The 25412-nt window shown below is 38.9% G+C and overlaps 1 protein-coding gene across 6 annotated transcripts in view; it reads left to right on the top strand.

Moving 5' to 3' along the window:
* FAM168A (family with sequence similarity 168 member A) overlaps positions 1-25412 on the top strand; it is a 183142-nt gene that overhangs the window by 123590 nt on the left and 34140 nt on the right. Inside the window, exon 1 of one of the 6 annotated variants that reach the window (XM_055320760.1) lies at positions 18694-18812. The exons of the other annotated variants lie outside the window; for them this stretch is intronic. Within the exon in view, the coding sequence (XP_055176735.1) occupies positions 18767-18812 (46 nt within the window). The 5' untranslated portion in view covers positions 18694-18766. Of the gene's footprint in view, positions 1-18693; positions 18813-25412 lie in introns of those variants that run through there. 6 annotated transcript variants of the gene reach the window in all.

Genomic DNA, 25412 nt, shown 5'->3' with positions numbered 1-25412 from the left:
GATCCCCCTTAAAGCAGTTCTTCATGGTACAGCTTCTTATCACCATTTCACAGTTGAGAAAACGATTGTCACAGTAAGAGACCATGAAACAAAAACAAAAATAGATATTTGAACCCAGGTCTGCTGATTCTGAAGACTGATCTTATTCCTGAACTTGAGGAAGCTGTTTCCTACTTCTCTGTCTTTGTGTATGTTGTTTTTCTGTCTGGAATGCCATTGTCCCCTGACAACTTCATCTTGTTCTTTAAGAACTCAGCTCTGAGCTCAGACAACACTCTTTCAGGAAGCATTCTCTCTCCCCTACTTGGCTTTAGGCAAATTTTTAACCTTCCAGAGCCTTGGTGCTCCCATTATAAAATGAGGGCAATAGTATTCTTTCTTTCGTTTTTACTACTTATTCATTATTCTAGGGTTTTTAATTTTTTTTAATTTTTTAAGATTTTATTTATCTATTCATGAGACACACGGAGAGAGAGATACAGAGACACAGGCAGAGGGAGAAGCTGGCTCCATGCAGGGAGCCTGACACGCAGGACTCAATCCCCGGACTCCAGGATCACACCCTGGGGCGAAGGCAGGCACTGAACTGCTGAGCCACGCAGGGATCCCTCTAGGGTTTTTTGTTTTTTGTGTTTTTTTTTTTTTTTTTATTGAAGTATAGTTGACATACAATATTACTTTAGTTTTGGGTGTACAACATACTAATTTAATAAGTCTATTTTGTTGTGCTATGCTCATCACAAGTATACCTACCGTCTATCACCCTACCATCTATCACCATGCAACACTAAGACAATATCATTGACTCTCCTTATGCTGTCCCTTTTATCCTTTTTATTCTTTTTATATTTGGAAGCCTGTATGTCCAACTCCTCTTCACCCATTTTGCATCCCCCACCAGCTCCTCTCTGGCAACCATCAGTTTGTGTTTTTTATATATAGGTCTGTTTCTGCTTTTTGTTTATTCATTTATTTTTTAGATTCCATATATAAGTGAAATCATGTGGTATTTATCTTTCTCTGTCTTTTTTTTTTTTAATTTTATTTATTTATTTATTTATTTATGATATTCACAGAGAGAGAGAGAGAGAGGCAGAGACATAGGCAGAGGGAGAAGCAGGCTCCATGCACCGGGAGCCTGACGTGGGATTCGATCCCGGGTCTCCAGGATCGCGCCCTGGGCCAAAGGCAGGCGCCAAACCGCTGCGCCACCCAGGGATCCCTATCTTTCTCTGTCTTATTTCACTTAGTGAAATATTCTCTAGGTCCATCCATGTTGTCGGAAATGATAAGGTCTCATTCCTTTTTATGAGTAATATTCCACTTGTGCACACACACACATATCTTCCACATCTTTTTTATCCATTCATTTGTTAGTGGACATTTGAGTTGCTTCTATACTTTGGCTATTACAAACAATGCTGCAACAAACATAGGGGTGCATATATCTTTTCAAATTAGTGTTTTTGTTTTCTTTGGGTAAATACACAGTAGTGGAATTATTAGATCCTATGATATTTCTGTTTTCATTTTTTGAGGAACCTCCATACTGTTTTCCACAGTGTCTACCAATTTACATTCTCATCAACAGTGCACACGGGATTCTTTTTCTCCACATCCTCACCAACACTTGTTGTTTCTTGTGTTTTTTATTTCAGTGTGAAATGATATCTCATTGTAGTTTTGTATTTCTCTGATGGTGAGTGATGTTGAGCATCTTTTCATGTGTCTATTTGCCATTTTTATGTCTTCTTTGGAAAAATGTCTATTCAAATTTTCTGCCCATTTTTTTTAAGAGATTTTATTTATTTATTCATGAGAGACTCCGAGAGAGAGGCAGAGGCATAGGCAGAGGGAGAAGCAGGCTCCCTGCAAGGAACCACGTGAGGGACTCAATCCCGGACCCTGAGATCACGCCCTCAGTTGAAGGCAGACGCTCAACCGCTGAGCCACCCAGGCATCCCAAAATGTAGTCTTTCTTTTCTTTTTTCTTTCTTTTTTAAGATTTATCGGGGGGGGGGGGCAGCATGAGCAAGCGGGGTGAGGGCAGAGGAAGAAGCAGACTGCCTGCTGAGTAGGGAGCCTGATGTGGAGCTCGATCCCAGGACTCCCAGGTCTCAACTCAAACTGAAGGCAGACATTTAATTGACTGAGCCACCCAGATGCCCCTTCTGCCCATTTTTAATTGGATAATTTATTTTGGGGGGTATTGAGTTGTATAAGTTCTATATATATTTTGGACAGATCCTCTGCTTGTTTTTAATTGGATTATTTGGGTTTTTTTTGGTGTTGTCTAAGTTCTTTATATATTTTGGACTTTAATCTGTTACTGGATGTATCATTTGCAGCTGTCTTCTCCCATCTAGTAGATTGCTTTTCCATTCTGTTGATGGTTTCCTTCACTGTGCAAAAACTTTCTATTTATATGTAGTCCCTGTAGTTTATTTGTGCTTTTGTTTCCCTTGCCCGTGCTCACTTTAGCAGAACATATACTAAAACTGTTTCCCTTGCCTTAGGAGATATATCTAGAAAAATGTTCCAATGGGAAGTGTCAAAGAGATTACTATCTATGTTTTCTTCTAAGAATTTTATGATTTCAGGTCTCATGCTTAGATTTTTAATTCATTTTGACTTTATTTTTGTGTATGGTGTAAGAAGGTGGTCCAAGTTCATTCTTTTGCACATAACTGTCCAGTTTTCCCAGTGCCATTTTATTAAAGAGACTGTCTTTTTCCCCATTGTATATTCTTGCCTCCTTTGTCATAGATTAATTAACCATATAAATACGTAAATGTGTATTTATTTCTCTATTCTCTCTTCTCTTCCATTGATGTATATGTGTACCGTTGTGTCAGTGTCATACTGTTTTGATTTAGGGCTGCTATCAAGATTAAATGAGCTAGTGTAAGTCCCTGAGCATGTAATATCTGATACAAAGTAAGCACTTAAAAATGTTATTATTTACAAATAAAGATGGGTAATATATATGATAATAGAAGTAAATGAGAAAATGTATTTAGGTTTTCTAGCATGGTTCTTAGCATATCATGGGCCTTCAAAAATAAAGTGAGTATAAATCCAAGGTGAGGGCAACAGTATGAATAAACACATGGGGAAGTAAGAAGGTGTGTTCAGAGTATAGTCAGTACTTGAGATTAGCTGGAGTAAAGAGTAGAAAAGGGGAAAAGTGGGGAGGCAGCTAGCTGGCTCAGTCAGAAAAGCATGCAACTTTTGATCTCAGAGTTGAGCCCCAAAAATCTTGGGGAGCCTGGTTTCAGCTCAAGTCATGATTTTGGGGTCCTGGGATTGAGCCCCCACATGGGGATCCCTGCTCAGTGGGGAGACTGTTTCAACCCACCCTCTGCCAGCTGCTCCCCTGCTTGTGCTCTCTGTCAAATAAATAAATAAAATCTTTAAAAATAAATAAAAATAAATTTGAAAAAAGGGAAGTGGAAAATAACGCTCAAAAAAATAGATGAATAATGGTCTTGATGGCAGGTTTGGAGGTGGGGGGTGGGGGGCAGAGTTTTGCCCCAGAAGATGGCCATTGGCAGTGAATGGAATGTACTGGTTCCTTCTTATAACTGCGCTTTACTGTGTATTCTGTATAACTTCCTATACTGAAACTGGAGGTATCTCAGAGAACTCTTTTGCTGATTGTTCTGTACTTGTTCTATAAGAACACTAAGGTGATGCTTCAGAAATTCCTCAAGTATGTGATTTGATTTTTTAAAATAATTAGAACTAAAGAGACAAACCATAAGAGACTCTTAATCATAGGAAACAAACTGAGGGTTGCTGGAGGGAAGGGGGGGTGAGAGGATGGGGTAACTGGGTGATGGGCATGCAGGAGGGCATGTGATGTAATGAGCACTGTATGTTATATGACTGATGAATCACTGACCTGTATTTCTGAAACTAATAATACATAATAAGTTAACTAATTGAATTTGAAGTTTAAAAAATTGAACATTAAAATGTTTAAAAATATTTAGAACAATTTTTATACACATAAGATGATCAATGTGTTAACTTAAGCTTCTAAGAATGCATGTTAATTAAAAAAAAAACAATAGTTGCAGCTACTTATGTTTGTAAATCAGGATTTTCTCAATGCTAGGCAACCTAAATAACATTCAGAAATATGTTGGAGGTTAAGCCTGATAGAACTATAGCTATTGTCACTAACTTTCAATTTCATATGTTTGTATTTATCGCAGCAGCCTTATTATCCCTATTTAACCTTAATAGTAAATGTTTTGAAATTTCTGCTTGGAAATATTTACTATACTAAAATTATTATATGTTTATTCTGATAAAATTAATTCCAATAACCAGGAACCACTGAGCAGTAGTTGCTCTATTTTTTCCCTGTTTAATGTCTCAACAACCTAAGTCCCTTTGGCAGAAAGGACTGAGCTACTTTAGTGGACAGAACCCAGGGGAATCCTGTGGGTTTCCTGTGACCCTGGCTGCCTTCATTTTCCCTGAATTGCTAAAGTTGAGAAAGGAGAAAGCAGTTGCATTTATCTATTGATTTGCTCAAAAAAGATTAGGCAATGTAATATATTGGAAAGGAAATGAACCTTGTTTCTGCTTGACACATAGAACTTGGTAAATGTATTTTGACCAAATGAACCACAACCAGATTCAAATCCCAGCTCTGTTAGATAATAGCTAGGTGACTTTGGACAACTTGCTTTTAACCTCCCTAAATTTAAATTTCTTTCATAAATTGGGATAATATTACTTATTTCATAGGATAGTTATAAGAATTAGTTGAGTACTCCTCCCAAGCAAGAGAGGGAGGATTGTTTTTGTTTCTAAGTCTGAAACTATTTTTTTTTAAGATTTTATTTATTTATTCATGAGACATAGAGAGAGACAGAGGCAGAGACATAGACAGAGGGAGAAGTAGGCTCCATGCAGGGACCCTGAGGTGGGACTCAATCCCGGGTCTCCAGGATCAGGCCCTGGGCTGAAGGTGGCACTAAACCACTGAGCCACCCTGGCTGTCCTAAGTCTGAAACTATGTTTTAAGTTAATTTCTCTGCTGTAGATTCTAGGACCACATAGGAAAAATAAACTCCAGTCAAGTAGATTGATATAGATACAGATTTCACAGAAGCCAAAGTTTCAAATTCTTAGGGAAACTCTTTTTTAGTCTTAGCTTCCTGTTGTCATTCTGTACTTTTGAGTCAAAAAAAAAAAAAAAACACCACTTTTTTTTAAGCTGACCATATGACTCCTCTAGGATCTGAGCTCTTTGGAGGGGAATTTGAATTCCAACTCATGGCCTCTCCAGGGCCCAAAGCCTCATCTCTCACCCCACAGTGACTATAAAAAGTAAGCCCTTTAATTGCCCAGACCAAAAGACCTTCCCACGGCAGTTCAACATCAGCCCTGAGAGTTCCTGATTTTTAGTTTCTTCGGTTTTTTACCCCTGGGGATTTCTTTTTCTTTCTTAGAATCTCAACTCTGCCTGTGTTTTTATATAACATGAAATGTTTGTTATACTTATCCAGCTTTTCCAGGTGCTTTGTAGTAGGCAGATTTTCAGGTTATCTTCTCCATAGCAGGAAATAGAAGACCCATGTAAGATAATTTGTAGACAAATGCAAAATATAATGCATTAAAGCAAACATTTGTTATTGTTAGAAACAGTAATGGTTGCATTAAAGAGGATTATCGTTTGTCAAACACATGCTAAGTACTTTTTATATATTAATTATAATCTTCTTAATCTTAAACCCCCATAAGTACTCATCTTTTACTGTTAAAGAAATTGGTAGTTTAATTCTGGTCATAAGACTTGACCAGTGTGGGGCACCTGGGTGGCTCAGTGGTTGAGTATCTGCCTTTCGCTGAGGTTGTGATCTCGGGGTCCTGGAATCGAGTCCTGCATCGGGCTCCCCACAGGGAGCCTGCTTCTCCCTTTGCCTGTGTCTCTGCCTCTCTGTGTCTCTCATGAATAAATGGGTCTTTCAAAAAAAAAAAAAAAAGACTTGGCCAGTGTATATCACTCCTAAAAATGAGGAAAGATTTGAACTCAGGTCTTTATGATTTTAAATACCTACTCCTTTCACTGTTCCTAGTGTTCTTATGGTGCTATAAACCGATTATAAGATCTTATTCATAATTATAACAACTATTAAGTAGTTATGAATTATCAATGATATATGTGACTAAACTTATACATAAAAGAAGTTTTGGATAATTAAAAAAACACAAAGTTTTTGCATTGGCAGTAAATATTCTAAAAGTAACCAGTTTTGAGTATGAATTCTCTTGAAAGTACATAAAATAATAAGATTTTAGTTCAGTACAATGAAAAAACAAATCCAAATAAAATCCAAATTGGGATTTTTTTTGTTGTGAGTATACTAAAACATCAAAAGAAATTCTTTTTTTTTAAAGAAATTCTCATAAAATAGAACTATTTGCTTCAAAAATTAAAATGTGATATGGGGGATCCCTGGGTGGCTCAGTGGTTTAGCGCCTGCCTTTGGCCCGGGGTGCGATCCTGGAGTCTCGGGATCGAGTCCCACGTCAGGCTCCTGGCATGGAGCCTGCTTCTCCCTCCTCCTGTGTCTCTGCCCCTCTCTCTCTCTCTCTCTCTCTCTCTCTCTCTCCCTCCCTCCCTCCCTCCCTCCCTCCCTCCCTCCCTCCCCCCTATCATAAATAAATAAATAAATCTTTAAAAAAATAAAATGTGATATGGAGAATATTATAAAAAATAATAATTGTGAAGTAATGGTACAAGAATAGATAGATTAGTAATATAATAGCCAGAAAAATACTCTTCCTATTGTATATAAGAATTTATTATGTTAGAAGAGGGATTGTGTGGAAAATCTGTCTTTAAAAATAGAAACTTTGGGGGGAAATAATCTAGCTTTTTCATTATACCATATGTCAAAATTAATATCAGAGTTGAAAATAAGACCCGAAAAGCAAAATTTTGAAAAACTTAGAGAAAAATATATATCAAAACTCAAGAGATGGGGATCCTTAGGTGGCTCAGCGGTTTAGAGCCTGCTTTCGGCCCAGGGCGTGATCCTGGAGTCCCGGAATCGAGTCCCACATCGGGCTCCCTGCATGGAGCCTGCTTCTCTCTCTGCCTGTATCTCTGCCTCTCTCTCTGTGTGTCTCTTGTGAATAAGTAAATAAAAAACCTTTTAAAAATAAGAAAACTCGAAAGGAGGGATCCCTGGGTGGCGCAGCGGTTTGGCGCCTGCCTTTGGCCCAGGGCGCGATCCTGGAGACCCAGAATCGAATCCCACGTCCGGCTCCCGGTGCATGGAGCCTGCTTCTCCCTCTGCCTATGTCTCTGCCTCTCTCTCTCCCTGTGACTATCATAAAATTAAAAAAAATAAATAAAAACCTTTAAAAAAAATTTAAAAAAAAAAAAAGAAAACTCGAAAGGAAAAAGCTGGATTTTATAAAATTTTCATTTTTTTCATAAAAGGAGAAATATAAATTAAGAATACTTCCAGCAAAATTTGACACTAATGAATGGGTATAAAGAACTTACAGGAAGAAATTTATAGGGAAGGAGAAGGGGATTGGGAACTTTTAATTTGCATCTCGAAGAATAAATGGTGTTTGGTAGCCTAGAGAGATGAGGCATTCATTAAGAAGTGTTATATGTTTCTGTTATATGCATTAATTCACAATAGATGTGCTCTGTTTTTTTTCTCTGTAATAACAATATTTATAAAATACAACGAAATATGTATATAAATAAAATAGCATTATAATGGCAACTTTGCAGAGTATATGACTTAAATAGTGTTTATTCTCTACCAAAGCTTTTAGTGATATTTTAGGGGAAAAAAAGCCTGTGTATATAAAGAAATGTATAATTTTTCTAAAAAAACAAACATTCTCTCTCTCCTAGATGAGAGGGTTGTTTTTCAGTCTCAGAGGTTCGATGACTAGGGAGCCTCACCTTTGAGGGGCTAGAAGCCTGCTTCTGGCTAGCTGTTTGGGGAGGGCTATGGAGGACAATAGAAAGAAAAGTAGAAGGAAGGTCAAGTCCTCTGTGGTATCCTCTGCTTCAGAAGTAATAGGGTAGTGGCCACAGGGAACAGAGAGGTTGGGAACACTCCTGATTTGAAATTTTCTGTGAAATCTGAGAGGGAAATAAAATATATCCTAACAATTATGATTCCAACACCAGTTCTAATGTGTGAGTTCTTTTCTTACTGCACAGTTCTCCAATACCTACTGGGTGTCCTGAAGTTCAACTCAATTGATAGCATGGGATTCCACAGGCTAAGGGCTCAATCCCACAAGACAGTCCTCACTTCTGATGCTAATTGCAAGTCCAGGTTATTACCTGTGCTTCTGACTGATAGCCTGTAAATCAGAGGTTCCCACAACCACAGCCTTGCGTTCAATTAATCTTTTAGAACACCTCATAGAATACAGGAAACCAGTTTACTCACTCGAGATTGCTGGCTTATTATAAAAGTATCTAATTCAGGAAGAGGCAGATGGGAGATACACATAGGTCAAGGAATGTAGAAACAGGCATGGAACTTCCATACCTGCTCCTGAGGGTGCCACCTCCAAGAGTTCACCAACCTGGGAACTCTCCAAACATTATCCTTTTTGGCTTCTATGGAGACTTCATTACATAGGCATGATTGATCAAACCATTGGCCATTGACAGTTAATTCAGTTTACAACCTCTCACTGCTCCCCATAGGTCACGGGGAAAGGACTGAAAGTTCCAACTTTCCAATCGCATGGCTGGTTCCCCTGGCAGCCAGCCCCCATTACTTCCAGAAGGTACTGCATTAACATAAACTCAGGTGTGGTTGAAAGGAGTTTGTTATGAATATCAAGATTTTTTTAAGATTTTGTTGGAGAGAGAGTACACACGTGTATGTGTGCTTGAGCGTGCTTGAACATGGGGTAGGCGAGCAGAGGGGGAGAGAGAAGCAGACTCCCTAATCAGCAGGGGATCCCCTCCCCTCTTGCCCCCAGGACTTGATCCCAGGACTCCAGGATCATGACCTGAGCTGCAGGCCAAGGCAGACACTTAAGGGACTGAGCCACCCAGGTGCCCCAAATATCAAGACGTCTTTATGGCACTTAGCACTTAGAAAATTCCAAGGGTTTTAGGAGCTCTGTTCCAGGAATAAAGATGAAAACCAAATGTATCTTTCCTATTAAAAAATACAATATTGGGCAGCCCAGGTGGCTCAGCGGTTTAGTGCCGCCTTCAGCCCAGGGTGTGATCCTGGAGACCCGGGATCAAGTCCCACGTTGGGCTCCCCGCATGGAGCCTGCTTCTCTCTCTGCCTGTGTCTCTGCCTCTCTCTCTGTGTATCTCTCATAAATAAATAAAATCTTTAAAAAAAATTACAATATCACAGAAATACAGTGTATTCCAGTGAACAGCTATCTTGTAGCCAATTGACAGTGTTGTCTCTCTCTTTCTTAAAGTTCCTTTACTGAGCATTTACTATGTGCCAAAAACTGAGCTCACTGCTTTACAGACAATATTTTTATACTTGAAACAGTCCTATGAAGTGGTTATAATTAGCTTCTTGTGCATCTTGGAAAAGAGAATTTAGAGAATATAATATGTTCATATACTTTAAAACACTTAAAGCATAGATAATATTATAGACTGAATGTTTGTGTTCCCCAAACATTCGTATTTTGAAGCTCTGATCCTTGATGTGATGGTATTTGGAAATGGGGCCTTTATGAAATAATTAGGTTTAGTTGAGGTCCTGAGGATAGGGCCCTTATGATGACATTAGTGCCCTCATAGGAAGAAAAAGAGACACCAGAGCTGTCTGCCATGTAAGGACACAGCAAGAAGTCTGCCATTATTAGCAAGGTAGGAAAAGAACCCTCAGTTGGCCTGGCATTCTGGTCTTATACTTCCATCCTCCAGACAGTGAGGAATAAATGTCTGTTTAAGCCACTCAGTTTGTGGTATTTTATTATGGCAGCCTAAACTGGTTAATAAAGATAATACAGTTAACACTTGAATACCTTTACATAGATTTACTTACTATGGCAGGAGCCTCTTTACAGAATGGGGCACTTATTTTTCTGAAAGGCCTCAGAAACATTTCTGTGCCAGAAGTTTGCAGTGTAGACAAGACCTAAATGTTCTCCACATTTCTTTCTCTTGTTTCTTAAAATGTTTTGATGGTAAGAGCATCCAAGCATCACCAGAGATCTAGAATAGGTGTATTTTGGAGCTGGGTCTCACCATTTCCAGTCTGTGTATTTATTGTCTCTCTATTATAGAGTAACAACCAAGGTTTCATCCTTGAAAATCTTCCTTGTCTACATGCTCTTCTGGCTACTTCTCAATCCTCTACTGGCCCATATCAGCTCACATGCTCTCCTCCACTCTTGTGCTGGATCCTAAACAAATTTCCTGCTTTCGTCTTGCAGCAGATATCTGTTGAAATACTTCAAATACACTAACAACATATGACCCTCAAGGTTGGAAAGCTAGGAAATTGTTATGTTCAAAGACGTCGTTTTTCAGGTTTTTTTCTAGAATACTTTTTTTGCTTGGAAAAAAAAAACAATTTAAGAAGCATATTTGTATTTGACACAGTTTTTCAGCAGGGGAACTTGATAATCTGACAACCTGCAGATAAAATGAATAATCTGATAGTAGTGAGATTAAAAAAGAATGTCTTACTCTGCAAAGGCCCAGGCCCTGAACCCCTCACCGTCTTTTGTGAGGATCACCTGATAGAGATTTTTTAAGACTGACTAGTTCTTTGCAAAGAACTTTTGTGGGGGGTTTTCTCTCATTTTTATTTATTATAACAAATCTAGGGAGGTAGCCCTGTTTTCTGGATGAAACTACTAGGGATCAGCTTTCCCAAGGTCATACTGTATAGCAGAGCTGAAACCCCAGATTTTCTGCATTCCAAAGCAAATGCTTTTACTACACTAGCCTACTTGGATATATCTTGGACATCATAGTGATTAGGATCTTAGATAAACCTGGGAACTGGATTCTAATTCCTGAAACTGTTCCACAAAACCCCCTTCTGATACTCAAACTGATCTTTACTCAGAAAAGACTTCTCAGATCACTTAATAACTTTTTGCCTATGACTGAAAAAAAGGTCTCTAAGAAGAATTCTTATTAACTGTTCTCTCTGTGGTTACCAGTAATCTTGTTGTTAAATCCAATGGAATTTGATCAGCCTTCATCCTATTTGACACCCCTGTATCATTTGATTCTCTGGATTCTTCCCTTCTAGAAGTTTTCTCTTTTCTTGCTCTTCATTGGTTACAATGTAGTTTTTCTGTGGTTTATTTTTACATTTGTTTTTCCTTTCTTCCTCTCTGGCTATTCCTGAATCTGTCTGCTTTCTAGTTTTTCTTTCCCAACTCACCCAGGAAAAGTTGGTGTTGCCTAAGACCCCAGTTTCTCTTCTACTTAGCTCCAGCTACTATCTGTAGGCTGATGATTCATAAACTCTAACTCTGCATCAAACCTCTCTTCTGAGAGCTAGACCAGTTTATCCACGTGTCTTCTGAACATCTTCTTCATGAATCTCTTACACTTTGCTCAGACGCATTAAGTCTAAAATGGACTTTATCTTTCCTGTATTATCCTTTCCCTATAACTCATTTTTCCTTTTATCAGTTTATAATTGGTGCCATCATTCACCTGTTCCCTCAAATCAGAAACATAAGAGTCAGTCTTGATACCCCTTTTTCTTTTGCCTTTTAAAGTTAGTTACTAAGTCTTATCCTCTTTTTTTAAAAAAAATAGGTTTATTTATTTATTTGAGAGAGAAAGAGAGTGAACAGTGTGAGCGCTGGGGGGAGCAGAGGGAGAGAGAGAATATTGAGCAGACTCCCCACTGAGCACAGAGACTGACATGGGGCTCAGTCCCAGGACCCTGAGATCATGACTTGAGCTGAAATCAAGAGTTGACTGCTTAAAAAAAAAAAAAAAAAAGAGTTGACTGCTTAACCAACTGAGCCACCCAGGCATCCCCATCCTATTTTTTTTTTAATTTTTTTTTTTATTTATTTACGATAGTCACACAGAATGAGAGAGAGAGGCAGAGACACAGGCAGAGGGAGAAGCAGGCTCCATGCACAGGGAGCCTAACGTGGGATTCGATCCTGGGTCTCCAGGATCGCGCCCTGGGCCAAAGGCAGGCGCTAAACCACTGCGCCACCCAGGGATCCCCTATTTTTTTTTTAATTGTGGTAAAATACACATAACAAAATTATTTGCCATCTTAACCATTTTTAAGTGTACAGTCATATTAAGTACATTCAAATTGTTATGTAAGCATCACCACCATCCATACATAGAACTCTTTTCATCTTCTAAAACTGAAACTATATATCCATGAAATAACAATTCTCCATTCTCCCCCTTTCCCCAGCCTCTGGCAACTACCATTCTATATATTGTGTCTCTATTAATTTGACTACTCTATATACCTCATATAGGTATACTCTATATACCTATATGTATGGAATCATACAGTATTTGTCCTTTTGTTTCACTCATCATGATATCCTCAAGGTTGATCTATGTGTAGTATGTGTCAGCATTTCCTTCCTTTTTTAGGCTGAATAATATTCTCTTGTGTGTTAAGGCCATATTACTTAATCCATTCATCTCTCAATGAGTACTGGGTTGCTTTCACCTTTTGGCTACTGTGAATATACTTCTATGAACATGGGTGTACAACTATCTCTTTGAAACCTTGTTTTCAATTCTTTTGAGTACATATCTAGAGATGTAATTGTTGGATCATATGGGTCATTGTGTTTTTAATTTTTTGGGGAACCTGAATACTGTTTGCCGCAGTGACTGCACCATTTTATATTCCTACCAGCAGTGCACAGGGTTCTACATCCTTGCCAACACTTGTTTTTGATTTTTTTTAATTTAATTTTTTAAAGATTTATTTATTTGAGAGAGAGCATACATATGTGTGCATGAGAAAGGGGAGGGGGAGAGGGAAAGGGAGAGAGGGAGAGAGAGAATCCAAGGCTGACATAAGTAATATAGGAGGTTTGAAGACAGCTCTTCCTTACTTAGAAGCTCAAATGAATTACGACTTCAACTATCGTTCTAAAAAAGAAAATTTGCTATAAACCAAGTTTGTTTTCTCTGAGGATCTGTGCTGTCTCTACATAATTAATTCATAAGTAGAAAAATCTCCCTGTTTCATGTGATCCATCCAGAGGGTTTGACAAGTCACAACAGATATCCAAATTAAATGTTCTGAATCTCCGTTCATTCACCTACAAAGGGAAGAACAATCTCTTCCACCCTGGCTACCTGTTCCAGACTCTCCTTGCCATGGCAGACGGCTACTCACTTCTCTCTTTCTTCCTTTCTTCCCTTCCTTTCCTTCTTTTTTTCAAAATTGAATGAGAGTCTAGTCTGTATCAATCCCTGTGCCAAATACTGGTGATATGCATGCACACCTCAGAGATGTTACAGGTTCCATTCCAGGCCACCCCAATAAAGTAAACATTGCAGTGAAGTGAGTCAAACAAATTTTTCTGTTTCCTAGAACATATAAAAGTTATGGTTAGGGGCGCCTGGGTGGCTGTCAGTTAAGCATCCAACTCTTGATTTCAGCTCAGGTCATGATCTCAGGGTATGAGATTGAGCCTGAACAACAGGGGGTCTGCTCAAGAATCTGTCTGCTCTTCTCCCTGCTTGCTCCCACTTTCTCTTCTCTCTCAGTCTCAAATAAATGTTTAAAACAAGCTGTATTTAATACTGTACTGTAGTCTATTAAGTGTGCCACAGCATTATGTCTAAAAAAATGTATATACCTTAATTAAAAAATAATTTATTAATGGGCAGCCCTGGTGGCTCAGTGGTTTAGCGCCACCTTTGGCCCAGAGCCTGATCCTGGAGTCCCGGGATGGAGTCCCATGTCGGCCTCCCTGCATGGAGCCTGCTTCTCCCTCTGCCTGTGTCTGCCTCTCTCTCTCTCTCTCTCATGAATAAATAAATAAAATCTTAAATAATAATAATAATTTATTGCTAAAAAAATATAAATATAAACCGTCCTCTGAGATCTCAGCAAGTAGTAATCACCAATCAGAGATCACCATAACAAATACAACAACGATAAAGTTTGAAATATTGTGAGAATTATCAAAATGTGAGACAGAAACATGAAACAAGCAAATGCTGTTGGCAAAATTGCACTGAGATTGCTTGTCTCAGTGTTGCCACAACTTTAATTTATAAAAACCACACTATTTGTAAAGGACGATAAAATGAGGTATGCCCATAATGATGACTAATAACAAAACAATGGCTACTAAAGCATTAGTACCTAATAAGAGCATAACTACATACCAGATGTTTTACACATGAGTGTCTTGGAAATAAAAAAGCAGCATAAGGTGAATAGAAAGAGAACTAGTTTAGCTGCCAGAGTTTTAGGTTCTATATCCAGCTTTGATATCTGTCAGTCTATCTGTCTAAAAAATATTTAGTATTTATTCATGGTACATCAAGGGCTGAGTAATAGGGATACAAAAGTAAATGAGACCTTGAATTTATGGTGAACTGTAATAAGTGTTTTCCTTAGGTACTTATGAGATCTCAGGTTCCTCACCTGAGAAGAGGATTGGACCTGATGATCTCTAGTGAAACTATAGTTCTAAATAAAAACATAATACCAGACACCATTTGGAGTAAAAATATAGATACATAAGTTAGCAGGAAATGGGGTGGCGGGATCTGAATGTTCAGGTCATAAAAACCTCTTGCAAGCTAAGGAGTTTGGATTTCAACCAAAGGACAGTGATGTATCATTAAGGGATTTTAAGTACTTGAATGAGGTGGTCTAATTTTCAAGTTAGAAAAATGATTTTGGCTGCTATATAAAGAATGCATTGGGGAGAAGGTATGTGACAAATCAGGAAGACCAGTTAGGGGAAAATGTAAATAATCCAAGAAAGAGTAATAATGGCTTAAAAAGGGTAAGGAGGATGGGAAAGAAGTTTTGATCTGAGAAATGTAAAGAGTTAAAAAAAAAAGATATTTTACATCCATTAGAATACGTATTATTAAAAAAAAAAAACACCACAAGTGGGGCACCTGGGTGGCTTAGTTGGGTAAGTGACCAACTCTTGGTTTTAGCTCGGATCATGATCTCAGGGTCCTGGGATTGAGCCCTGCATTGGTCTCCACATTCAGCAGGGGTGTCTGCTTGAAGGTTCTCTCCCTTTCGCTCTGCTCTCCCCGCCATATGCGTGCACGCTCGCTTTCTCTCAAATAAATAAATCTTTAAAACAAAAGTTGACTCTCCAATGACATTTTCTCTGAAGCTTGAGAAAAGGGGGCCCGGCCCACAAAACCCCTGAAAATAATGAATAAGAGGTAAAATACTTTATAACTTAGAAAATTCTTTACCATTTGTAACCTCATGAGTCCTTACAACAGTACCGCGTGGCAGAGATTTTTATTAAGGGATCCCTGGGTGGCGCAGCGGTTTGGCGCCTGCCTTTGGCCCAGGGCCCGATCCTGGAGACCCGGGATCGAATCCCACATCAGGCTCCTGGTGCATGGAGCCTGCTTCTCCCTCTGCCTGTGTCTCTGCCTCTCTCTCTCTCTCTCTCTCTGTGTGTGACTATCATAAATAAATAAAAATTAAAAAAAATTAATAAAAAAAAAGAAATTTTTATTAAAACAGACATCTGGGCAGCCCTGGTGGCTCAGGGGTTTAGCGCTGCTTCAGCCCAGGGCCTGATCCTGGAGATCCAGGATCGAGTCCCATGTCAGGCTCCCTGTATGGAACCTGCTTCTCCTCCCTCTGCCTGTGTCTCTGCCTCTCTCTCTCTATGTCTCTCATGAATAAATAAAATCTTTAAAAAATAAAATAAAAATAAAACAGATTTTTCCAAAGACTCAGAAATCTGTATAAGTTCATACTGTTAGTAAATTGCAAGGCCACGACTAGAGCTTAGGTTTAGTGGACTCCAAATCCAAATCCAGTGTTCTTACTTAACCAAGCTATGTCAGGCAAGCAAGCCCTCTTTGGGTTTTGAAGAGAACACAAGCAGTAAGTGTATCTGCTCTGATACATTAAGTGTGATGTCAAGACAAAAAGCAGATGAATTAAATCTTGTCTTGGTAAGAATCATGCACATTAAACTAATTTGCCGTTTGCTTATGACTGATTTACTTTCCCGGATCACAAAATGATTTCCCACTTCTGTAGAAAAGATCAACCTTTTCTCCCAAAGAAAGAAGTGTCGGTGGTGTTAGGTTATTATTCCCCTGCTCCTTCTTGGCTTCCTGTTTTCTATAGGAGTTGTTCATTTATTTTGTGTTCCTAGACTGTGAGCTCCTTGAGGGCAGCAGTTATGTACCTTCTATGTCTAGAACAGAGCAAGCAGTTAGTTACTTATTAAATATTCATTGGATTACTTATCATTATGTTTTCATTATCTTTATATTATATTGGTACTGTTGGTGTTGATAATTATTATAGTAATGACTACCAGTAATGACTATTTGTCTGGAGTGCCAGACACTTTACATTGTCTCCAATTCTTTTAATAACTGTACAAGGGAGAGCTATCATCATTATGCATATGAGGCAATAAGGTTCAACTATATTAAGTAATTTGCCCAAGGTCATGTAGCTTGTGTTACCTTCAGTGAAATATAAGTAGACTTAAAATTTACTTTATTGTGGCAAAATATACATAAAACTTACCATTTGAACCACTTTTAAATGTATAATTTATTGACATTAAGTACCTTCACATGTTATGTAACCATCCCCAGCATATCTAAAACTTTTTCATCATCCCAAACAGAAATTCTGTGTCTGTGAAATAATAATTCCCCATTCCCTCCTCCCTCTTGCCCCAGGAACCTCTAATTTCTGCGCTATTAAAGGGAAGAGTAAGCCAAGTGGATGCCCTCTTCCCCTCCAGTAGAGATCTGTTCATGCCTATTTTATATATTGAACTTCCAGATGAGATTTTATTTAACTAAAAGTGTTCTGCTGCCATAGCAGGAGTTAAACTAACTGCTCAAGATGAACTCTGACCTTCCAATTTTCTTAATACACTCTGTTCTTCAAATTTAAGATTACCATCAGATCACAAAACTTTGTGAAGACACACATATACAATTAGTGTGTGTCCTTTGTGTATATTGCCCCTCCATGGACTCCCCACCTTAACCACAGATTAAGAAAGGGAAGGACGCAGACATGTAAGAAGACAGAGAAGACAGTTATAGTACAGTGAGACAAATGCTATGGCAAAGGATGTGCCACTATATTCCAAGAGCCTAGCGTAATAAATAGATGTACAGATTGTCATGAAAACTTGGTAGGTAAGTGGAAGAGGCCACAACTCTGGCAGAGGTTGGTGTCAGGAAAGCCTTCTAAGAAGTCAAGCATGGAACTAGGTCTGGAAAGCACAAGGAGGAGCTGAGTTCCAGATCTGCTGCTGATGACTCAAGACCCTGGACAAGGCCTACCAATCCATCTCTCTTATTTTCCTTGCCATCCAGACTAAGGGGCTTAAATACATTGTTTAGCAGTTCCCCTGCCAGCTCTAACATTCTGGGTATTGATTTAAAAATTTTATTAGCTGTCTTTCATTATAAAACAGCTGGCTAACTCATTCCGTTAATCTATTTATTTTACCTCTTCTTAACAAAATTCTCTGTACCCTTTCTTGGAATCCCCAGTATTTTTTTTTTTTAATTTTTATTTACGATAGTTACAGAGAGAGAGAGAGAGAGAGGCAGAGACACAGGCAGAGGGAGAAGCAGGCTCCATGCACCGGGAGCCCGACGTGGGATTCGATCCCAGGTCTCCAGGATCACGCCCTGGGCCAAAGGCAGGCGCCAAACCGCTGAGCCACCCAGGGATCCCTTGGAATCCCCAGTATTAACAAGAGTTCAGAAACTGGGAAAATGAGGCTGCATGAGAACCCTCTCCTATGGTGGCTGTACCTTTTGTCAGCCCAGGGCTTTTTACCCTAGAGCTCCTCACATTCTTGGGCAAGATCAGTAGGAAATCATGAAAGCTTTTTCACAAGTATCCTGTGAAAGGTCAGATATTGTTGTAGCCACCACCAGTGCCCCTGTCCTGCTAATTAAGCTCCTGCAATTTAATTTCATTTTCTCTTAGTTACTTCTGGTTCTCAGTCAATGGAAATATAATTTTGTGGCCATGAATACAGCTGAAAATTGGTGGGATGTTGACAAAGGACTTTTGGCTGTGCTACATAGATTCTTACTGGAATGACTTGTGTTTTATGTAGTGAGGAGATTCCCCACTAGAAGTCAGAAGGCCTGAATTAGACTTCTGGCTCTGCCTCTAACTGAAAACTTGAACAAGTCTCTTTACTTTGGAGGACATCAGTTTCCTCCTTTTAAAGGAGGAATAATAATACCTACTTTATCACTTATTTGTGAGACTTAAGGAGATAATTGATCTGTAAGAGCTTGTTAAATGAGACAAAGGAGTGGAACTGGGTCCATAATTGCACCAGATGTTCTTATCTTGGGGGTTAACTACTTGGGCAGACTGAACCCTGGGAGGCCTGGAGGTTGATGAGATTAGCAACTTTGCTGGTGATGAAACTTTTTTTTTTTTTTTTTTTTGCATGTTTTGAAGAGTATTCCCTGGCAAATGGGGTGCTGCAGAATTGGCCTGCTTCCTGGAGGTCCACTTCCCAAGGAATCACAGGGTTTCTGGGCAGCAACTGAAAAGGTCTAGAGCCTGGGGATAAAGGGATGCCTGGGGGGAGAGGACACCTTCTTATATCCCAAGCACTACAGAGTAAGTTTGTTTCTCCTGTGGATGGGTTAATAATAACAGCTATCTATTATTAACAGTAATGGTTGCTATTTGTGGGCATCCATTATTGGCCATGCACAGCATTTTGGAAACTTTCTTACCCAAGTGTACTTTACAATAAGGGAGAACAAACTCATCCCTGGATCAGTGAGGGGGATAGCTCAGAGCAGGTACTTCAAGGTTAAAATTTATTTGAAGCCTGTGACTTACTTTCAAAATGTATATGACTTTCCTCTTAACTCACCATTATATACTTGTTTTCTATACCACAAATAATTTATTTACTCTTTGGTATAATTACCCTACCAAGATAGCACATCATATTTGTTCATTTACCCTTTAGTACCCACAGGGGTTCCTGCTCCAGTGTGAGAACTATATCATCATTATTTTAGTTAACCCTTATTTTCCAAAGTTTTAATAGATATAGACACAAGTCAAGAAAGATGGAAAGACTTGTCCCTGTCACAGAACCAGAAAGTAGTGGAGGGGAGGAATCAAGCCTAAGTTTGGATATTCCGTACTCTTAATCACTGAGCTACTTATAGTCTGTATTTACTGCTTTATAATCGTTTATATTTCTATAACATACATACCTCTTACAGGCAATCGCTATGTCCTCAGTGCTTCACACAGCACCTAATACAAAATAAACTCTCAGTGACCGTTGACTGGTTGAATGAATAAATGTCTAAATTATCAAGCCGTCAATAATGAAGCCTTTTCAGAGGTCCCATAAGTATCTGGCAAATTGACTTCAGGTTTTGGAATAAACGTTTTTGTCCTAAGACTCTTCTCTAAAGCGGTGATGCGCAGTTAACTCTAAGCCAGTACCTCCACACAGAAAATGATAATATTTATAGAGAACTGGATAAACAGACAAGGCTGCCCAGGAGCTCCTGTGCCCCACTTCCTTCATAGACACTCTATATGCTTAAGGAATTAGTATCTCAATTCACCTGTAACCCATTGACAGCTCCTAAGCTACCATGAATGGTATCTATTATCTGTTTTTTCTTTGTCTTCCCATTTCCCCAGGATATACTAACACACATTCTATCAGCTCCATCCTTGTACCTATCCATCCCTCATCATTGCTGTCATGAGCACAGGTGTATTGTGGAAAAAGCTTGAGAGTTTGGACCCAATGGTGGGTTTCTAAGATCTCTGTGATTTACTGATTTATATCTTATATCATTGGCTTCAGGTATAGGAACATGTTAGAGATGAGAATTATTAGGCCTTACCCCAGACCCGTGGAATCAGAAACTCAGGAGGTAGTTCCCAACAATCTATTTTCACAAGCTTCTTCGAAGATTCTGATGCTCGTACCTGCCATCTAGTGTAAGTGTTCAGTAAATAAGCATTCTCTTCTCTCCCAAATCTGAGTTTGTATAGGAATCTTACCATCATTAATGCCATAATTTCTCTGGGAAATGCTTTTTGAGTTCCATACAGCTTTAGGAACAGAGATCATGTGTCAGCTATGACATATGTATTAGCTGTGACAGAGGGGTGGCTATCCCCTTCTCAGAAATATTAAGAGGTCTGTGAGCCAGCAGCCTAAACCTTGGACATTGGAATAGAAGCTACAGCTTCCATCAAGTTAGCCAGCAATCCTATCTTTTTCCCTGCACATGTTAGGAAAACTAAATAATCGGCCCCCAAAATTGGCTTTAAAAGGACTCATGTTGGTTGAGGTCAAAAGTGTGATTACTTGAAAATTGCTCTGCTGGTGGGGAAGGTACTTGAATTTAAGTGTCTAAATCAGATTTTTGCTATTACTGCTCTCAGCAGGAAAAGAGGCAGAAAAATCAATAGTCCGTGGTCTTGTTTAAGCTACAAAACCACACTTCTTGTTACCTCCAAAGATCTCTGGCTGCCAGGGAGAGACTTTGGCTTTCAGTGTCACCACAGCTGCTGTCATGTCATGATTCTAAATTTATGCTGGGTTCCTTGAACTCTGTTCTCTTATACGTGCATGATAGGAGGCCTGGAATCTTTGTGGTGCCATGAGATAGGTAGGTATGAGCATCCAGTACCTGGCTCCAGATCTTCCTTCCCTTTTCCCTCTTTAGGGTAACCCCTGAGCTGGGAGAATTGAATTGAGAAATGCAGACAAGAGGCACCTGGATGGCACAGTCGGTTAAGTTGGTTTCAGTTCAGGTCATGATCTCAGGGTGGTGAGATCAAGCCCTGAATTGGGCTCTGCACTAAGCACAGAGTCTGCTCAAGACTCTATTTCCTCTCCCTCTGCCCCTCTCCTCTATTCTCATTTTCTCTCTCTCTCTCTCTCTCTCTCTCTCTCTCTCTCTCTCTCTCTCAATCTCTGAATTAAGTAAATAAACCTTAAAAAGAAATGCAGACAAGAGGGTTGGGCACAGTGTCCAAAGGGGGTGGCCTCTTCCTGAGTGATTTAAGTTACTGACAATCCTTGACTTTCCTGAGGAGCTTTGGAACCTTAAGGAAGAAGGCTGAGTGAGTAATATTATTGCAATCAGTTCATTTGAGTACCCATTCCCTACCAAGTTCAATGCTAAGTGTTTCTTATATAGCTTAATGGTTAGGACTGCCTCGTTTTGAATATTAACTCCATCATTTGATTGCTGTGTATCACTTATGAATACCTGAAGATGCTACTGGAAGGCTTGATTAATGGTAGCTTAAACAAAATAGAAAGTATATTTTCTTACATAAAAAAAAAATGTCTAAGGACATCTGTGTGATTCAGTCAGTTAAACGTCTGCCTGTGGCTCAGGTCATGATCTCAGGGTCCTGGGATCAACCCCTGCATCGGTCCTCTGCCCCTTGTGCTCTATCACTCACTCTCAAATAAATAAAATCTTTGAAAAACAGATTCTCGGGATCCCTGGGTGGCGCAGCGGTTTGGCGCCTGCCTTTGGCCCGGGGCGCGATCCTGGAGACCCGGGATCAAATCCCACGTCAGGCTCCCGGTGCATGGAGCCTGCTTCTCCCTCTGCCTGTGTCTCTGCCTCTCTCTCTGTGACTATCATAAATAAATAAAAATTAAAAAAAATTTTTTTAAAAAAAATGAAAAACAGATTCTCTCTCCTCCTCTCACTGCTCCTCCCCCCACTCGTGCACATGCTCTTTAACAAACAAAAAATCAATTATATTTCTATACAGTTGTAATAAATGATCCAGAAATGAAATTAACAAAACAATTCCATTTACAGTAACCTCAAAATGAATAAAATACTCAGGGATAAATTTAACAAAAGGAGTACAAAACTTATACTTTGAAAACTACCAAAAATATTGTTGAAAGAAATTAAGGATCCAAATAATTGGAAAAACATCCCATGTTCATGCATTGAAAGCCTTAATATTTTTAAAGAGGTAATAATTCCCAAATTGATCTACAGATTCAATATAATCGCTATCAAAATCCTGGCTAATTTGTTTGAAGATTTTGACAAGCTGTAACTAAAATTCACATGGAAATTTAAAGGACCTATATTAGTCAAAACAATCTTGAAAAGAACAAAGTCGGAGGACCCATCCTTCCCAATTTCAAAGCTTATTAGAAAAGTATGATAATAAAGACAATGTGGTTTTGGCATAAGGATGACATGGATCAGTGGAATAGAATTGAGTATCCAGAATCTAGCTCTCACATTTACGGTCAGTTTTCTTTTTTCTTTTTCTTTTCTTTTTTTTTTAAGATGTATTTATTTATTTATTCATGATAGACATAGAGAGGGAGAGAGAGGCAGAGACACAGGCAGAGGGAGAAGCAGGCCCCATGCCAGGAGCCCTACGCGGGACTCGATCCCGGGACTCTATCCCAGGATTCCAGGATCGCGCCCTGGGCCAAAGGCAGGCGCTAAACCGCTGAGCCACCCAGGGATCCCCTACAGTCAGTTTTCAACAAGTGTACCAAAAACAATTCAATAGAGAAAGAATAATCTTTTCAACAAATGGTGCTGGGACATGGTATATCCACATATGAAAGAATGAAGTATCTCACACAACAGGCAAATATTAACTCAAATGGATCAAAGGCCTAAATATAAGAGCTAAAACTATAAAACTTGTACAGGAAAACTTGGAGATAATCTCTGTGAGCTTAGATTTGGCAATACTTTCTAGTTATAACATCAATAACACAAACAGCCAAAGGTAAAAAATAAATAAATTGGACTTCATCAAAAGTAAAAACTTTTGGGAGGCCTGGATGGCTCAGTGGTTGAGTGTCTGCCTTTGGCTCAGGGCATGATCCCAGGGTACCAGGATCGAGTTCTACATCAGGCTCCCCACCAGGAGCCTGCCTCTCCCTCTGCCTATGTTTCTGCCTTTCCCTGTGTGTTTCTCATGAATAAGTAAATAAAATATTTTTTTAAAAAAAACTTTCATGTTTCGAAGGACACCATGAAGAAAACAAAAAGCCCACAGAGGTAAAATGTTTGCAAATCATCTATCTGATAAGGGACTTGTATCTAGCATATATCAAGAACTCTTGCAACTCAGAAAGACAAAATCCAATTAAGAAATATGCAAGGAACCTGAATAGACAATTCTCCAAGGAAGATATACAGATGGCTAATAACCACATGAAAAAATGTTTGACATAATTATCAGGGAAATGCAAATCAAAACCACCATTAGATACCACTTTACACCCCTAGGATGACTAATCAAAAAGGTAACAACAAGTGTTGACAAGGACCAGGAGAAATGGAGGGCACTCATACTGCTGGTGGGAATGTAAAAAATAGTGTAGCCACTTTGGAAAACAGTCTGTTTGTTCCTTAAATGGAATTCCTGTCTCTGACTTTGCTTGTATTGGGTTTTTGTGTTGGTTTTGTTTGTTTGTTTTGTTTTGTTTGGTTTTGTTTTGTTTGGATGTCAGTCCTTATCTTTGATTGCCTATCAGTATCCTGCCATCTTACTGGAACTCAAAATCCAATTTCCCAACTGCTAGGTTGTGTATCTCTAGGTATTATAAAGTTGCCCTTCAGAATGCTTTTACTGATTCCCATGGCTTTAGATCCTCCCCAACACTTGATATTGTCACATTTAAAATTTTTGTTCAGTCTGATAGATGTAAAATATTTCTTTCCATTTATTTGCATTTTGCTGATAACATATGATTGAATATCTTTTCCTTTTCTCCTTCTTTTCCCTAGTATTTGAATGATTTCTTCTGTGAATCTCCATAGTTAGAGTCTCTTGGCTTATTTTTATTTTCTTGTTGATTAATATGAGTTCTTGATTCAGGATACATTTGTTACAAATATCTTTTCTCTGTGCTTGTTTTTTTTTTAAAAAAAAAACCCATTTTGGTTTTTAATTTTTTTAAAGATTTTTTATTTATTTATTCATGGCAGAGAGAGAGAGAGAGAGGCAGAGACACAGGCAGAGGGAGAGGGAGAGAAGCAGGCTCCATGCAGGGAGCCTGATGTTGGACTCGATCCCAGGTCTCCAGGATCACACTCCAGCCGAAGGTGGCGCCAAACTGCTGGGCCACAGGGGCTGCCCATCTGTACTTGTTTTTTAACTTTGTTTAAATTTTGGTGAGTTATATTTATCAACCTTTTGTGGTTTATCCTTTTGATCTCCTCTAAGAAATAGTTTCTTTTTTTTTTTTTTAAAGATTTTATTTATTTATTCATGAGAGAAACAGAGAGGTAGAGACATAGGCAGAGGGAGAAGAAGGAGCCTGATGTGGGACTCAATCCCAGGACCCTAGGATCATGCTCTGAGCTGAAGGCAGATGCTCAACCACTGAGCCACCCAGGTACTCCTAAGAGATACTTTCTAATTTCAAGGTCAAACTTTATTCTCCTGTTTTTTTTCATAATAGTTTTTTTTTTAATTTTTTTATTATTTATTTATGATAGTCACACAGAGAGAGGCAGAGACATAGGCAGAGGGAGAAGCAGGCTCCATGTACCGGGAGCCCGTCGTGGGATTCGATCCCGAGTCTCCAGGATCGCGCCCTGGGCCAAAGGCAGGCGCCAAACCGCTGCACCACCCAGGGATCCCTTTTTTCATAATAGTTTTAAGGTCTTTTTTTTTTTTTTTTTTTTTAATATTTAGGTCTTTGGTCTTTCTGGAATTGCAGAAATATGAAGTAGGCATCTAATTTTTTTCTTCAGATAGGAAGAACAAACATTCCACTATATTTTATTGAATTTAAGCAAGATTCTCCCCTTTACCAGATCTCTTAAAACAGAATTATAGAATAAAAGAGTGAATTGCCCTGGGAGGGAAAAGGGATTTATGGACCGAATCACGAATTTGCAAAATTTCATCTTGCTCTTTTATTTCTTTTTAGAAGATAAATACAGGGAGGATGGGGAATCATTCACTAAATAATCTCTAAAGTGTTGAGTACTTCCCATCTACCTTCATAGATGAAATAAATAAATGGTAGCAGTAGTAGTAGAAGCAGCAGCAGCAGCACCCCACTCCTGGAGTGGAGATTAAGACAGAATAAGCCAACTGCTTTCCATCAAAATTTTTCTCATACCCCAAACCGGCGAATATGGAGCTTTGGAGAAACTGTTAGGTTTATAAAGGAATTTTTTTCCCTTCAGGAACAGCACACACTTGGCT

Source organism: Nyctereutes procyonoides, unplaced genomic scaffold (genome assembly GCF_905146905.1).
Source record: "Nyctereutes procyonoides isolate TBG_1078 unplaced genomic scaffold, NYPRO_anot_genome, whole genome shotgun sequence".
NCBI classification, from domain to species: Eukaryota; Metazoa; Chordata; class Mammalia; order Carnivora; family Canidae; genus Nyctereutes; species Nyctereutes procyonoides.
The sequence above is the reverse complement of the archived record's forward strand: the minus strand, read 5'-3'. Positions and strand labels throughout refer to the sequence as shown.